General features: G+C 40.0%; 1 protein-coding gene across 1 annotated transcript; it reads right to left on the bottom strand.

Moving 5' to 3' along the window:
- Positions 1-6,657: 6,657 nt before the first annotated feature.
- LOC122725772 (protein FRG1-like) lies at positions 6,658-7,434 on the bottom strand. The gene has a single exon (XM_043963096.1). It carries the CDS (start codon positions 7,420-7,422, stop codon positions 6,658-6,660), a length of 765 nt encoding a protein of 254 aa, XP_043819031.1. The 5' UTR covers positions 7,423-7,434.
- Between the last annotated feature and the right edge of the window lie 9,115 nt (positions 7,435-16,549).

Raw genomic sequence — 16,549 nt, 5'->3', positions numbered from 1 at the left:
CTATACCTGAGGCCATAGAGTAGCACTCCTCTCATTTTGCCTGTCTCCCCCTACTACTCAGAGGAGAGGGGCATTATCAGTCAGTCAATAAGCATTTATTAAGTGACTGATATGTGCAAAGCACTGTACTAAAGTGCTGGGGATATATAAGAAAGGCAAAGATAGTCACTGACAGGAAATTTACAATCTAATAGAGGAGACAAAATGCAAACAGTTATGTACTAACAAGTTATATGTTGGATAAATAGGAAATAATAGAGCAAAGGTACCAGATATAAGAGGGATTAGGAAAAGCTTCATATAGGAAGGTGAGTTTTTCTGGGACTTGAAGGAAGCTGGAGAATCTGAGAGGTGGAGATAAGGAGGGAGCACATTCCAGGCAGGGTGGACAACCAGTGAAAAATACTCAGAGTTGTATGTGTAAGAAAATAATTATTAATAATAAGTTTCTTGGGGGGACCTAGAAATCACTTTCTCAGTCCTTTCTCCACCACCTCCACCCCCCATCCAGAAAGTGAGTTCTCCTTGAGACTTCATCAAATCTCATCTGGAACAAACCCCAGAGAACAAAAGGAATGGAGATAGATTCTTTTGTCAAGATTGATGGACTGATGGGATTAAACCACACCTACATAATGGATTTTGCCCTGAGGTGGGGGAGTTTAAATTTAACTGTTCCTTTCCTTACAAGAGTTGAGTGACCTGTAGTCATCTCTAGAGTTCATTATAATATAGACCACTATCAAGTCTCCTCAACCAAAAGATTTGAATAATGCTAACCAACTACATTTGTTTGATGTATACTGACCCAATTAGTTTTGATCAATGTATAATGACCTGCCTCTATCAAAAGAGGATAAAAACCCTTGGAAGACACTACTTGAGGACTTCTGGGTCATCTTAAGGGTCTTTTGGGACTTTTCTCCTGCTTGCACTAACTGGCATTCTGAGGCTCTCTCTCTGCCTTCCCTGTCATGTGGCCTGGGACCATGAGAAATTAGGAACATATGTGGTCAATCCTTTACTGGTATAATATTGATAAATTAACAAAACTGGTGTCTATAGTAATTTTTTTTTGGTGAGGCAATTGGGGTTAAGTGACTTGCCCAGGGTCACATAGCTAGTAAGTGTTAAGTGTCTGAGGCCAGATTTGAACTCAGGTCCTCCTGAATTCAGGGCTGGTACTCTATCCACTTCATCACCTAGCTGCCCCCTATAGTAATTATTTTCAATGTCATATATGCCAATAAGTAAAAGACAAGAGTCAAGAGAGTAGAACTGTGCATACCCTTTGATCCAGCAATAGCAATGCTAGGTTTATATCCCAAAGACATCCCCCCTGTTAGAATTGGATTGACACCCCCTGCTGGAGAGATACTGTAGGAAAGCTCTGCCATGAGGAGAAGGCATGTGAGGACAAGCCATGTGGCTTGGAAGGTCAGTTCCTTGGAGTAAGGAAGTGATGTTTGCTCATGGGCACTGTTGATCAAAGCAACCAGCCAATTAGCTTGAAGGGGTGTGTGTGTGTGTGTGTGTGTGTGTGTGTGTGTGTGTGTGTGTGTGTGTGTAGGCTGTTTCCAGTTTCACAGGAGGTTTCTGGGATGAAGAAGGGGTGAGGCTCTCTCTTTTTCACTGGGACCCCGGGTGGAGTGGAGCTGAGACACTGGCTCCCTTAGATAGATAGATGAATCTGGGCCTCTTTCTCTCTCCTCACCAAATTCTTATGCTCCTTAATAAATGCTTAAAAGTCTAAACTCTTGCTAAAGCTTCTAATTTATTGGTGACCACTCATTAGATTTTTAGACAGTCTAATTGGAATTACAGACAGCAACAATTCACCCCAAAAGAGAAAAATTACTATTTGTACAAAAATACTCATAGCAGCTCTTTTTGTAATGGCTAAGAACTGGAAATCAAAGGAATGCCCATCAATTAAGGAATGGCTAAACAAGCTGTGGTATGTGATGGTGATGGAATATTATTGTGCTATAAGAGGTGACAAGCAGGATGATTTCAGAAAGGCCTGGAAAGACTTGTATGAACTGACATAGAGTGAAGTGAGCAGAACCAGGAATACATTGTGCACAAACAATAGTTTGATAAGAATTGTAAATGACAACTATTCTCAGCAATACAATGATCCAAGACAATACCAAAGGACTAATGATGAAACATACTATCCACTTCCAAAGAAAGAATTTATATTGATTGAACACAAACTCAAGCATGCTATTTTTCACTTCCTTTCATTTTTTCTTTTATAGGGGCCAAATTTATTATGGGGAGAGTTAATTGGGTGGCTCTCCATAATATTGGGGTTCAGAAAATGAGAAACCTCAAGGTCCAAAGTTTCCTCCCTTCCAAACTGCCTTTTAAAATTATTTCTCCCAAGCTAATAAGAAAGGAGATTAACAGCCTCTTTTCCACAAACAAACCAGGTTTTATTAATGGGAATAAAATTTACAACAAAGGTGAAGTTAATAAAGACAGGCACAAGGGCATAGGGGAAGAGAAAAACAGATGAGCTCCCTGGCTCTAGCAAAGACTAACTCAAACCCCAAACTTGCTTCCACTTCAGCTAGCTCAAAGAACTGGCCTCGCTTCCACAAACTCACCACCTGGGGTCCGTAGTTTTTTCAATAAGAGTCAGCTGTGCAGTCCCTGTCTTATACACTCTGAAGCTCACCAAAAGGAAAAAGAGCTTCTATGAGTGAGCGTTCCCTTCTTACTTTCTCTCTCCCTCCCCCAAAGGGGAAGTCCTTCAGGCTGGTTGGCTGAGAGTGGTCCCCTGTTGATGTCAGTAGTACACCCACACATCACTCAGGGCCAGCCAGGTGTGGCCTCCATCCAATAATCCCCAAGTAGGTACTTAATCAATTTCTCATTCTCACCCAATTCAAACAATACTAAGTCAATCAGATGGGGCTCCTGGGCATCTGCCAAATTCCATTATTTTATCACACTTTTCTTCAAGTTTCCTTATACAAAATGATAAATATGGTAATGTTTTACATAATTGTACATGTATAACCTATATCTGATTGCTTAACACTTCAGGAAGTGGAGAGGGGAGGGAGGAAAGGAGGAATAATATTTGGAATTCAAAACTTTAAATAAAAATGTATATTATTGAGAATTGATAATAAAGTAGCAGAAGAGAAATGCTACAAATGTAAAAGGTCTCAAGGTCAGAGAGATAAAAGGGGATGCCAAGGTCAGTCTCTTTCTGCCAAGTCCAGTCATTGAATCTATTCCTCTTGCTCTGGAATGAGCCAGCAATAAGAAGTCCCTTCCAGCAACAGGACACCAATCAGAAAGGCCCTTCCCTTCGGTTCATACTGAATAGCAAGTTAATACTTTATGCTACCAGAAGTCTTAGATCCTGAGTTCCTGAATGTCCACCTAAAAAATGGCTTTACTAGATGTATGAGTTGCTGCCTCTATCCATTCTTCTGCGCTTACAGTTCCACAGGAATTGTAATTATGGCTTCTTCTCCAGTTCCTTACACCTCCTGTAGGAATCATCAGAAGCTGGGTTCCACCTTGAGTCCTTTCTCCTAAAGGTCATCTGAAGGTGTGGCTTATAATTCATACAGTTAAACTCAATTAGCTATTAACTCGCTCTGTGTGTGTGTGTTTATGAGACAAGATTCATGAAAGACTAACTCTCTTATAGTGGGATGGGAGGAAAACTGGAGTTAGAAATATGAGGAGGTAAACCTGGCCTATTATAATACTTCAGTAATAGATTTATTACTTCCTTGTGGGTCTTGACACAATGGATGCAAACAGTGAGATAGGCCCTGGGGAATGTTTAAAGTCTGTGGGGGGTACTTGGGATTTCAGTCATGCATATTTGAAAGAGGCTCAAACTTCCCCTAAAATTTCAATCTCAGATTTACATTGCTAATATGACAACCCTATCTGGAAGCTTTTCCTCCCCTCCTTGAAAGCCTTCTATCTAGAAGGTTTAAAAAACAAAACTGTATCCCTGAATCTGTAATTGATAAAGCTAACTCTTTTCTAAGCAGCTTTTTATGGTTTCAACTAAAATGCAAGCTAAACTGAATTCTATAATGGCCTATACTTCATAATAATTGTAGTATATTTGTATGCAAATAGCTGAACTGCATCTCTCAATTTCAGGCTCTGGCTGTGAAGTCACATCAGCTTGGGGTGGATTCTAATGAAGCATATGATATAATAGGTACCAAGTTGGGGAAAATTCAGACATGCATTCCCAGGCTTGGAAACTCACCATTCTCCTCTGGAGTCCCAGGTCAAACGGTGCTGGAGGCCATGAGAGAAAATGAATTGGGTGGTAAATGCATAATATATACAGAATGAGTACAAAGTAGTTTAGGGAGGGGAGTGCACTATCGCAGCTGGGAGATTCAGGAAGGTTTCAAATGGAATATGATCCTTGAGCTGAATTTTGAAGAAAACTGGGGATTGCAAGAGGCAAAGGGTGTGCATTCTAGACAGGGGAGAGAGCCAGTGCAAAGGTGTGGTAATAGGAGACAGAGTGCATATGTGCAGAATAGCAAGTAGCCCATGCTAATTAGTATCCTTATGCTGTTATTGAAGATGGAATAGGAATAGGAACAGCATTCAAATAATATAGAAAGAGACTATGACCCCCCACACCTCACATGGGAATGTTTATTTTGTCATTATCATATCAGTGTTATGACATTGTCATATCATATTATCAATGTTGGAATACAGTTTTATTCCCCCCCCCAGGGGCAATGAGGGTTAAGTGACTTGCCCAGGGTCACACAGCTAGTAAGTGTCAAGTGTCTGAGGCTGGATTTGAACTCAGGTCCTCCTGAATCCAGGGCTGGTGTTTTATCCACTACGCCACCTAGCGGCCCCCGGAATACACTTTTAAAGATCTATGATTGGGGGTGGCTAGGTGGTACAGTGGTTTAAGCACCGGCCCTGGATTCAGGAGTACCTGAGTTCAAATCCAGCCTCAGACACCTGACACTTACTAGCTGTGTGACCCTGGGCAAGTCACTTAACCCCCATTGTCCCGCAAAAAGAAAAAGAAAATCTATGATTGGCAAAGGTAATCTTTTAAAGTAGAAATTCAATGCTAGATGAGCTGTGGGAGGATGTAGACAGCTTTTGGTAGAGCTATAAATTTGTCTCAAGTCAACCAAGATAGAGACCATTAGCTACAATCATTTATCTAGAGCTCTACTATTTTTAGAACATTTTTCTCATAACTGTACCAGGTAGACAATACAAAAAATTCATCCCATTTGATAGATAATGGAGATGAAGTTTCTCTGAGGTTAAGTGACTTGCCCAGGGTCACACGATAGAAGGTATCAGAGGTGTTTTCAGTTCCACATTTTCTGAGACATATTCCTTCTACTGTACTGCACCATCTTAACATTCTTTTATAAGGTGGCATATAATCATAGATTTTGAGCTGGAAGGGATCTGAGACATAATCTAGTGTAATACCCTCATTTTACAGATGAGGACCTGTAGATTTAGAGAAGTCATGTGATTTGCCCAAGGTCACACTGGTAGTAACAAGGGCAAGATTTAAACAGAGGTCCAGTGATTCCAAATCCAAAGACTAGAAGTTGAGGTCCCTAGATGTTCATATAAGATAAAAGAGAAGGAAGGATCCAGTAGCATAACCCAAAGCCTCAAATGCCTATTGTTGGCTGCTCCATAATTTCAGTCATGTCCAACTCTTCATGACTCATTTGGGGCTTTCTTGGCAGAGATAATAAAGTGGTTTTTCATTTCATTCTCCAGCTCATTTTGTTAGTGGGGAAACTGAGGCAAACAGAGTTAAGTAACTTGCCCAGGGTCACATTGCTAGTTTCTAAGACCAGATTTGAACTCAGGAAGATGAGTCTTTCTGGCACTTTATCTATCCACTGTACTACTTAACTTCCTACAAGCGCCTATACAAATATCCAAAACTTAAGTAACAAGAATGAAGAACTCATATTAATCGAGGCAAATTTAAATTCATAACAATTAATGGAAGACCCTAAAGTATTTTCTTTTATTGAGTTGTCATGACTCTGCTCATCTCAGAGCAAAGTATTTCTGCTGAGAAGGTCACTTGCCTGGGATCCTTGGGCTGGCTCTTTTCCACAGGTCAGCTCCTAGCTGCCAGGACTAATTCTCCTTTGCATCTATTGGCTCTCTTCTCTTATATCACAGTCAATTTTCAAAGCTGGCTCAACCTCCTTTGCTCACTATGTCTCCTGCTGGGTGAATAGTTCCCATGCAAGATGGCATAATTGGTAAAGAAGAATGAGCAATACCTACCTCCTTCCCCCAACTGTTCTAATTGCTGCACTGTGGTAGAGGCACAGAGGTCATAATCCCCAAACTTCTTCCTTAACTCAACTATTCCTAGAGCTGGAGAATTGATTTTTTTTTTTTAGTGAGGCAATTGGGGTTAAGTGACTTGCCCAGGGTCACACAGGTAGTAAGTATTAAGTGTCTGAGGCCGGATTTGAACTCAGGTACTCCTGACTCCAGGGCCGGTGCTCTATCCACTGCACCACCTAGCTGCCCCGGAAGTTGATTTTTTTTTAAACAAAGAATCATATCTGCTCTGCATTTTATTCAGGAGTAACAAAGAAAAAAATAACAGGGCAGCAACGTACATTTTCCTCATTTGCAGTATCTGTCAGCTTTCAATTTGATTCTCCTGTCCAGGAACGTCTGGTGAAAATGTCCATCTTTGCAGGCCTTTTTAAGATCTCTGCAATGTTCTTTGCTTATTTTAAGTTTGTGGTCTTGGAAACTCTGGAATTTCTTTACATAGTTGATTTCACATTGCTTCAGGTTTCCTTTGTCTTCTTCAAGAATGTTGTCTTTCTTGTTGGTTTCTCTTTCCACACAAGAGCAAATCTTGATCATTTCTTCTCCTGCTGTCTTGTTTGGGGCTTCTATATCACCTCCTTCAATGCATCTGATAAAACAGCTGTTTGAAGCCAGCAAAGCCATCTTCCCATCTTGAAAGACTGGTTCCCACTCTTCCCAGGGTCCTATCGCATCAGATTGCCCTACAACCAGGCCATCAGAATTTATTCCAAGATGCTTTCCATAGCCAGACTTGAGGGCAATTCTGGAATCAGACAGCTTGACTGCGGTGAGCTGCTCAGGAGGGCTGGTTCCCTCATCATCTTCTCTATGTGGTGCTCCCAAGGTAAAGAGGCCATTGTCAAGGGTGTGGATGTAGGTTACTTTGTCCATTTCGATCGCTATGGTTCCGGAGATTTTGCCAAAGTTTCTGACTGCCCACCAGTTTCCAACACAGTCGAGCTGACTTTCTTCCTCCTCTTCCCTTTTCCTTTCCTCTTTGTTTTTCTTATTCTTACTCTTGGCCTTCATGCCCTTCAGCACCAGCTGGGTGGACTTGGTGGATTCAGCCATGATATCAGCAGAGGCCGAGGGCTTCCAAAACTACGGGGGAATGACCAGGAGTTCTGCTTTGGCAAGTCCGGCCACCGCCAGTGGCCAGTCTTCAGCCAGACAGTGACAAAGCTGCCTCTCCAATTCCAGCACAGAGAATTACTTGATACTTCATCTAGGAGTAACAAGTCAGAGACACACCTTTAGACTCTGTTTAATCCATTAACACCTCTTCTCCAGTATTTGCCCCTTTCTTCTGTGATTAAATCAGCTAGACTAAGAAGAAATTTACTCCACTCCACTCCTACACAATGAAAACTAGAAACAAAAACAAAGGTGAGACCTACCTTTCAAACGTGGTATGAATATTTTGATGCTGTGTTTTATTAGTATAGCCTTTGAGAACCCAGTATAACCTTCAACCCACAGGAATCATCAGTGCTGGACTTTACTAGAGTATTTTGTCATTAACAAAGGAAACTTCAAGTTTGTATATGCAGAAAAGGGATTAAGGGGAAAATTCTGAAGTTTCAATATTATTAGCTGCTTCTATAACCAATCAACCCAGGTTAAAAAAGATCAACTGGGGGCGGCTAGGTGGTGCAGTGGATAGAGCACCGGCCCTGGAGTCAGGAGTACCTGAGTTCAAATCTGGCCTCAGACACTTAACACTTAGTAGCTGTGTGACCCTGGGCAAGTCACTTAACCCCAATTGCCTCACTAAAAAAAAAAGATCAACTGGACACTTGGCATTGTAGAGACAAAACAACTGCTATTTTCCCTTTTGGTACATGTTATATGTGAGGCAGTGTGGTATAGAAACTACAACTACCCAGTAAAGTCAGGAAGGCATGAGTTTAAGTTGAGCTTCTGACATATGCTGGCTGTGTGACACTGGGGAGGTCTTAGTGTCCCAGACAACTCTCTGAGACTAAGTTAAAGAGTAATTGTTGTTCTAAATGGGTAGAGGGAATTTCTAGAGAAAAGTTGCAGAGTAATTTTTGTTCTGCATAGGTAGAGGGAAATGCTTACATTCATGAATTCTCAGACCCAGATCAAACAAACAAACACAACAACAACTCCTCCCTTGATTAATTTCAATAAAATGGAAATAACTGGGAAAGAGAGAATGTGAAGTATGTTGGAACCTCACAACTATGTCATCTTGCCTATGGGACAAATTCTCCTTAAATATAAGCAAATGGGGCAAATTCTCCTTAAATATAAGCAAATGGGGCAAATTCTCCTTAAATATAAGAAAACTGCTTGAAATAGTGATTAAAATAGTAATCTGAACACCAGGACACTGGAGTTCTATTCCCAACAGAGCCATAACTATAAAGTTTTGTGCTTGGGGCAACATGAACTGATTGGAGAAAGTGGTTTAATTTTTTTTAATCCAATAATAATAAACCTCAATTCAACTTTTAAACCAGAACACCACAGGTGGTGTTTGTGAGGTCAGCATTCACCTGAAATGTAAGACAGAAGGAGGAAAAGGGCCATCTGGTGGCTTCTTATTATAACTTTTTTTTTTCTTGCTAACTAGATGCAAAGTACTATTGTTTCTCAGCTGATGGAGGACTGAACACACTTTGAGTACCTTGTAAATTCAGCACCCTGGACAAAGCCCTGTTCACAGCTACCCTAGTTACAGATGATTCCCAACTTTGACTTATTAGTTAAATGGCTTTGGATAGTTATAGAGGACTCTCAGCTATGTCCATATTTAAAGCAGTGCAAGATGGGCCTATCTTATACCAAATTCAACATTGCAGCAGGTTATATTCTAGTCAGGGCCCAGTACACTTCTCAATAATCATAGCCCCGAATTTATACTTAGTAACATTGGGGAATGTCGACATTACAGAGAGACTCACTCACCCTAAGGGAAATCCTAGTTTATAGAGAAAGATGATCCCCTGAGAGCCAAAGAACAATTCAGAGCTGTGATAATGCTGAATGAGTCATAGCCTCAACATGCAATAAAGTCAAGACCCAATTGTTTTATAACAGTTATAACAAGGCGAAAGAAAGATTCCATCTGCATACAGATTATTGAATTACCTACCACCTCTGAACTATGCTGCCTTGGTTAGAAGAAACTGCCTTCTTATGGATATATACCAAAATAGAACTAATATCCCACTTACTTAACTACAAATGCCTTTGCTAAGAATTTGTGGTAGGTCAGGGGACCCCAACTGGTTGATCTACAGATGTAGAAGGGAAGGGAAGGGAAGGGAAGGGAAGGGAAGGGAAGGGAAGGGAAGGGAAGGGAAGGGAAGGGAAGGGAAGGGAAGGGAAGGGAAGGGAAGGGAAGGGAAGGGAAGGGAAGGGAAGGGAAGGGAAGGGAAGGGAAGGGAAGGGAAGGGAAGGGAAGGGGAGGGGAGGGGAGGGGATCAAAGGGGAGGGATGGGAAGCTTTTATAGGAATCTGTCAACTGGATCAGCTATAAGTGATTCATCTAAAGAGGGACATGAGTTTTTTGAAGTTGGAATAACAGTGAGAAGACAATTTATTTTAAAATGCTGTTGCTACCAGTACACAGTAACAGCAACATTGTGTGATGATCAACTGTGATAGATTTAGCTCTTCTCAGCAATACAATGATCCAAGACAATTCCAAAGAACTCATGATGGAAAATGTTCTCCACATCCAGAAAAAAAGAACTGTGGATTCTGAATACAGATTGAACCATACTGTTTCTACTTTTGTTTTGGTTTTTTTGAGGTTTTTTTGAGGTTTGTCCCTTTTGTTCTGATTCTTTTTTCACATGAGTAATGCAGCCATATGTTTAATGTGATTATACACATATAATCTATATCAGATTGTTTTCTGTCTTGGGGAGGGAGAGGGAAAGGAGGGAGGGAGAGGGAAAGGAGGGAGGGAGAAAAATTTGGAACTAAAAATTTTATGAAAACAAATGTTGAAAACTATCTTTACACATAACTGGAAAATAATAAAATACTTTTATGATTTAAAAATATTTTAACAATAAAATTTTGTTGCTATAAAGAAAAAATGCTCATCAGCCAATATAATACTGTAAAGAATTAATTGTTATTTGAGGTTTTTATGACCCCATCTTTTGGCTAGAATTTTTAAAACCCCGGCGAGCTCATTGGCCTGGGGCTCAGGTGAAGTGCCTCCAAAAACAGCATGGTGCTCCACCCACTGGTTATAGCCATCCCCATAGCACTGGCCCCTCATGTCATCACCACTCACCAATGCCTACATGAGCCTGGCAAAATTATAATGACTGGAAGCCCAGTGAAGGCAGTCATGTAACTGTCAGTCAGAGCTGCCAGCCAATTGGCTTGGGGTTGTATGTGGTCAGCGTGTGGTCTCCTGGGAAAAAGAAGGGAGGAGTTTTGCCATTCTAGCTTGAAGCTGGAAGGTGACAGGACAGAGCCGTGTGTTCTCAGTTGATTCCTGTTCAGTAGTGTTATTCAGGTTGTAGTGTTCCCTTGCCCCATTTTCTTTCCTTTCCCTTAATTCTACTGATCTTGCTTGTGATTTTAAGTTCATTCTTGTTAATAAACCCCGTTCTGTTTTTGAGGGAAGCTGTCGGTCTCCTTCCTTGCCCCAATATTGTGGCAAGCTGCCTAGCTAACACTCCCCAAACAAAATTTGGTCCCTACAATACAAATATTGAAGATTGGGTAAGTGTAATTTCTACTGATGAAACTTACTTTTTTCATTCAAGACCCTACCAAAACAATTGTCAGAAGTGATACAGGTAAGTCCAAAGTATCTGGGCATCTTCATCAGAATATGAAACACACACCTAAAAATTGGGTTATTTTTTTTCTTCCAGTAGGCATGAAAGTCTTGTCTCCCCTGAGGAACTCTGATAAATATGTTTTATGCGGAGAAATAAAATTGTCTGTAATTACAGAAATTCCAAAAAAGATATGGAATTTTGCCACGTATACTTACAACATGCCACACACCATTTAGTGTTATAAAAATTTTCTAGTAGATGAAGATAAATATGCTTCAGTAGCCAGAGAACATGCCCAATTTTACCCCCTTTGAAAATCTATGGTCTATAAGTGAGCAGGATTTGGAAAAACAGACCATTCACGAAAGATGTGCTTAACTCTCAATGTGATAAAAGTATGGTTTCCTAGTAAATATTTTTTGTGTGTGTGAAGCAATTGGGGTTAAGTGACTTGCCCAGGGTCACACAGCTAGTGTCATGTGTCTGAGGCCAGATTTGTACTCAGGTCCTCCTGAATCCAGGGTTGGCAATTTATCCACTGCCCCACCTAGCTGTCCCTAGTAAATAATTAAAGAATAAATACCAAATTCTTCGTGAATGCAATGCCAAATCATGAAAAATAAGTCATAACAAAAAGGAAACATTGCACACTTAGAGCTTTTTAAAGTAATTAAAAGTTTATCCTATGTCAATAAATAATTGTTTTACTTTCACCGGTTAATTTTCACATCACTATATATGTTTACATATACATATCTGTGAACTTTTGGCACCACTAGAAGTAAAGGGGCCCTCAAATCACCCTGCTTTGCTTCCTCCAGGGAAGGTTCTAAGCATACCCACTGAAGTGGTTTCAGCCATATGCTGGCAACCCCTCCATCCTGGTTTTAAGCCATGTGGATTTTTAAGCTTAGGAAAAATGCCAAGTACTAAGTTACATGAACTGAAATGGTCAGTAGCATTCATAAGGAGACTGAATTCTGGCTCTTTCAGAGCTGAATTATTGCCAGTTCTCCATTATCCGCACCAAAAGAAGGGAGCCAATGCATGCTTATCCTCTCCTCCTCCCAAATTAACTTTGGACTTCTTTATATGGAGATGGAGTAGAAGCTTATCCTTGCTCATTAGGTTTGGTTCAGACATTTGTCTCAATTTGCATTCTCAGCACACAATCTAGCTGAGCAGTCTGAGGAGGTGACATGGGACTGTATTATATACTGAGAGAAACTGGCAGGGGATTAAAAAGTGGTCAGAGATAATTCATAAGGATAACTATACAGATAGACCCATGTTCCCTTTAAATTAAGACTTTGCTCTGCTAGGGGAAGGATTAGAGGATTAGAGATTTAGAGTGATAAGCAACTTAAAATAAAATACTTAGAATTTAAAAAGAAATTAATTCTATCAAAATAATTATCCAAATATTTTTTTCAGTCCTGGACCCCAGGTTAAAAACCCATGGCTTAAATGATCTTTGATGTATTTTAAAACATTGATCTGAGAAAAAGAAATGTCCATAGGCTTCACCAGGCTACCTAAAGAGTCTATGACAAGAAAGATTAAGAAACCCTGATCTAGTCTCCTTTTTTTTTTTTTTTTTTAGTGAGGCAATTGGGGTTAAGTGACTTGCCCAGGGTCACACAGCTAGTAAGTGTCAAGTGTCTGAGGCCGCATTTGAACTCAGGTACTCCTGACTCCAGAGCCGGTGCTCTATCCACTGTGCCATCTAGCTGCCCCTCCTTTCTTTTTACAGATTGGGAAACAGAGGCCTGGGAGGGAGAATGATTTCTCCAAATCATACAAATAGTTGGATATTCCTTGTTGTGACCCTAAAAGGCAATCAGTATCTCCCAAACATCTTAGTTTCTGTTAATTAACAATTTTAAACCTCTTATGCATAAATTTGTTTTTGTTAATCTATCTATATTTTTAATATATACCATTATGGCATAAAGAAAAGAAGAAACCTGGGTTTGAATCTACCCTCAGATATTGATTATGGTCACTTCTCTGGGTTTCAGTTTCCTCAATGGAAAAAAAGAATTGGACTAGATCTTTAATGTCCATCTAATTCTAAGTTCTATGATCTCATGGTCCACCAATTTTTTGTCTTTCTAAGATGAGAAGGTCTAATCACATCTGGCTGTCTTCCTGCACTATTAGTATTGGATGGGCTCTCAGAAGTCACTGAGTTCAACCTCCTACCCAGTTATGAATCTTTTCTCCCATTTCACTTCCCTTTGCTTCAACTTCCCCAGTGATGGGAAACTCAGGGTCTGTCAAAGCCACCTATTCCACATTCAGAGACTGCTAATAGATAGGTAGTTCTTCCTTACATTTAAGGTCAATTTGCATAAAGCAGGCTCGCCCACCACCCTCATTTTCTTGATCGTTTTAGCTGCCCTTCTCTGGACTATCATCAGCTAAGGATTCCATGGGATGATCTCACAATTCACTTCCAACTGGAAGATTCCATAATTGTAAAGTACTTTGGGGAAGGGACTGTGTCATGGTATTTGTGTCCCCAGAACCCAACACTGTGGCTGAAATGCAGCAGATACCTAATGAATTATGCTGGTTGCTCGTCAATAATTCTGCATGTCAAGGTTACTCTAGGCAGAAGTCTGAGAAGCAGCTTCAAGAGTCACATAGAAGAGTTGGAAGTAGACAAAGGAATGCCTAAGCGTTCCTAAATGCTATCCCAAACATAACTTCCAAATGAGTTTGAAAAAAAAAGTTTTTGCAAGAGTACAGACTGGCATGAAAGAAGGTCAATTTTCCTGTTCACACACAGGTCAGAAATACACAATGTTTTCCAAACTACAATTTATTTCCTAGTACCTACTGTCCTAGCTATAATGTCAGGATACAATTTTCTAAGATAATGTAAGTATATCATCATTTGCATCCATATAGAACAAATGTACATTTTAACATTGGTGAGGTCATATTGTAAAGAGACAAGAAAAAGATGGAATGCTAGGATTTCCATCAAATCATAGAATCAATCAGATGAATCCATACATGAAAACTATATTTAAATCAGCCACATGAGTAAGGGATTACTTACATGGTACCATTTGAGGAGTCAACTAGCAGAATACCAGAAAGGTAACATGGGTCATCAAATTGTTGTTGTTATTGTTTTTCACTTTTTTTTTTTTGGTGAGGCAATTGGGGTTAAGTGACTTGTCCAGGGTCACACAGCTAGTAAGTGTCAAGTGTCTGAGGCCAGATTTGAACTCAGGTCCTCCTGACTCCAGGGCCGGTGTTCTATCTACTGCACCACCTAGCTGCCCCTGTTCTTCACTCTTGAAGAGAACAATGAAATCAGGAGGTGATGTCATGACTTGCAGTGAATCGGATTTAAATGAAGAAAGGCTGTGCAAAATCACCAGCCTCACTCTTTCTTCCAGAGCTATTTGGATCCAATGGCAAGATATACATCAGGAAAACTGGAAATGGCCCTGGATGTTTGAGGTGATGGGGTTAAGACTTGCCCAGGGTCACAAAACTAGTAAGTGTCAAGTGTCTGAGGCTGAATTTGAACTCACATCCTCCTAACTCCAAGACCAGTACTCTATCCACTATGCCACCTAGGTGCCCCAGGGAACTAGATAAAGTGCTGAAGAAAAAGTCAGAAAATGTAGCTTCCAGTTCTACTGCCATTCTCCAGATCTGTTTCCTCCCCTACAAGATGAGAAGACGAGGCTATGTAACTTCTTTTTTTTTTTAATAAAGTATTTTATTTATTTTTTCACATTATATGTAAAGATAGTTCTCAACTTTTGTTTATACAAGCTTTCTGATTTCAGATTTTTCTCCCTCCCTCCCCTCCCTCCCCCTCCCCTAGACAGCAGGTAATCTGATATAGGTTATATATGTGTGTGTGTGTGTGTGTGTGTGTGTGTGTGTGTGTATATATATATGTAATAACATTAAACATATTTCTGCATTAGTCATGTTATAAGAAAAAAATCATAGCAATGAGGAAAAACCTCAAAATAGAAAAATGACAGCACCAAAAACAAAAGAAATAGTATGGTTCATTCAGCATCTATACTCCACAGTTCTTTTTTTTTTTTCTTGGATTTGGAGATCCTCCTCCATCATGAGTTCCCTGGAACTCTTCTGTACCATTGAACTGATGAGAAGAATATAGTCCATCACAGTAGATCAACAAACAGTGTTGATGATACTGTGTACAATGTTCTTCTGGTTCTGCTCATCTCACTCATCATCAGCCCACACAAGACCCTCCAGGTTTCTCTGAACTCCTCCTGCTCAACGTTTGTTACAGCACAATAGAATTCCATCACATTCATATACCACAACTTGTCCAGCCATTCCCCAATTGATGGGAATCCCCTCAACTTCCAATTCCTTGCCACCACATAAAGAGCAGCTATAAATATTTTTGTACATGTGGGTCCTTTTCCCCTTTCCATGATCTCTTTTGGGAAAAAGACCCAAAAGTGGTATTGCTGGGTCAAAGGGTATGTACAGCATTAAGGCTATGTAACTTCTGAAAACTTTTCCATTGCAAAATCTCTGATTCTATGACAAGATCAATGATTTTCCAACTTGTAAACACACAGTTATTGCAAATGTAACACACAGTCAAATCTGGATAAAGCACTGGTCCTGGATTCAGGAGGACCTGAGTTCAAATCCGGCCTCAGACACTTGACATTTAGTGGCTGTATGACCTTGGGCAAGTCACTTAACCCTCATTGCCCTTCCCCCCCCAAAAAGTAATCAAATCTATAATTGAGCAGATATGCCTTCTGTAAATAAGTCATATTATATGTATTAATATTTTAAAGTTTTGGCGGCTAGGTGGCGCAGTGGATAAAGAACCAGCCCTGGATTCAGGAGTACCTGAGTTCAAATCCGGCCTCAGACACTTGACACTTACTAGCTGTGTGACCCTGGGCAAGTCACTTAACCCCCATTGCCCTGCAAAAAAAAAAAATATATATATATATATATCTTAAAGTTTGTAGAGGCTTCTGTGATTATGAAAACTATCAATTTATTACATAACATTACTGAATTCAAAAGGAAATTTTTGTTATATATTTTCAAACTTGAGTTCAATTTAAAAATTTAAATGCCTACAATATATAATGAAGCAATATGATAATATCCACAATTTTTTTCAAAGTGCTCTCATACTCTAAAAGGTTGAGAACCATTGAATGGTCTCCAAATTTGATTATAGAAATCTATGAACCTAGCAATTTAATTGACAGACAGCTAAAACACGACCTTAAGGGAAGGGGACCCAGAATAAATACCTAGGAAGGAAGCCCTACAAAGAATGTAAAAGAACCTAATAAAGAAGATCAAGGGGTCACAGACCACCAATTTCACAGGCTTTATCCAAGGTGCAACCTGTTGGTATTTATTTAATAATA

The sequence above is a fragment of the Dromiciops gliroides genome, chromosome 1, assembly GCF_019393635.1.
Source record: "Dromiciops gliroides isolate mDroGli1 chromosome 1, mDroGli1.pri, whole genome shotgun sequence".
Lineage (NCBI taxonomy): Eukaryota > Metazoa > Chordata > Mammalia > Microbiotheria > Microbiotheriidae > Dromiciops > Dromiciops gliroides.
Note: the sequence above shows the minus strand (reverse complement) of the source record. Positions and strands in the feature narration are given on the sequence as shown.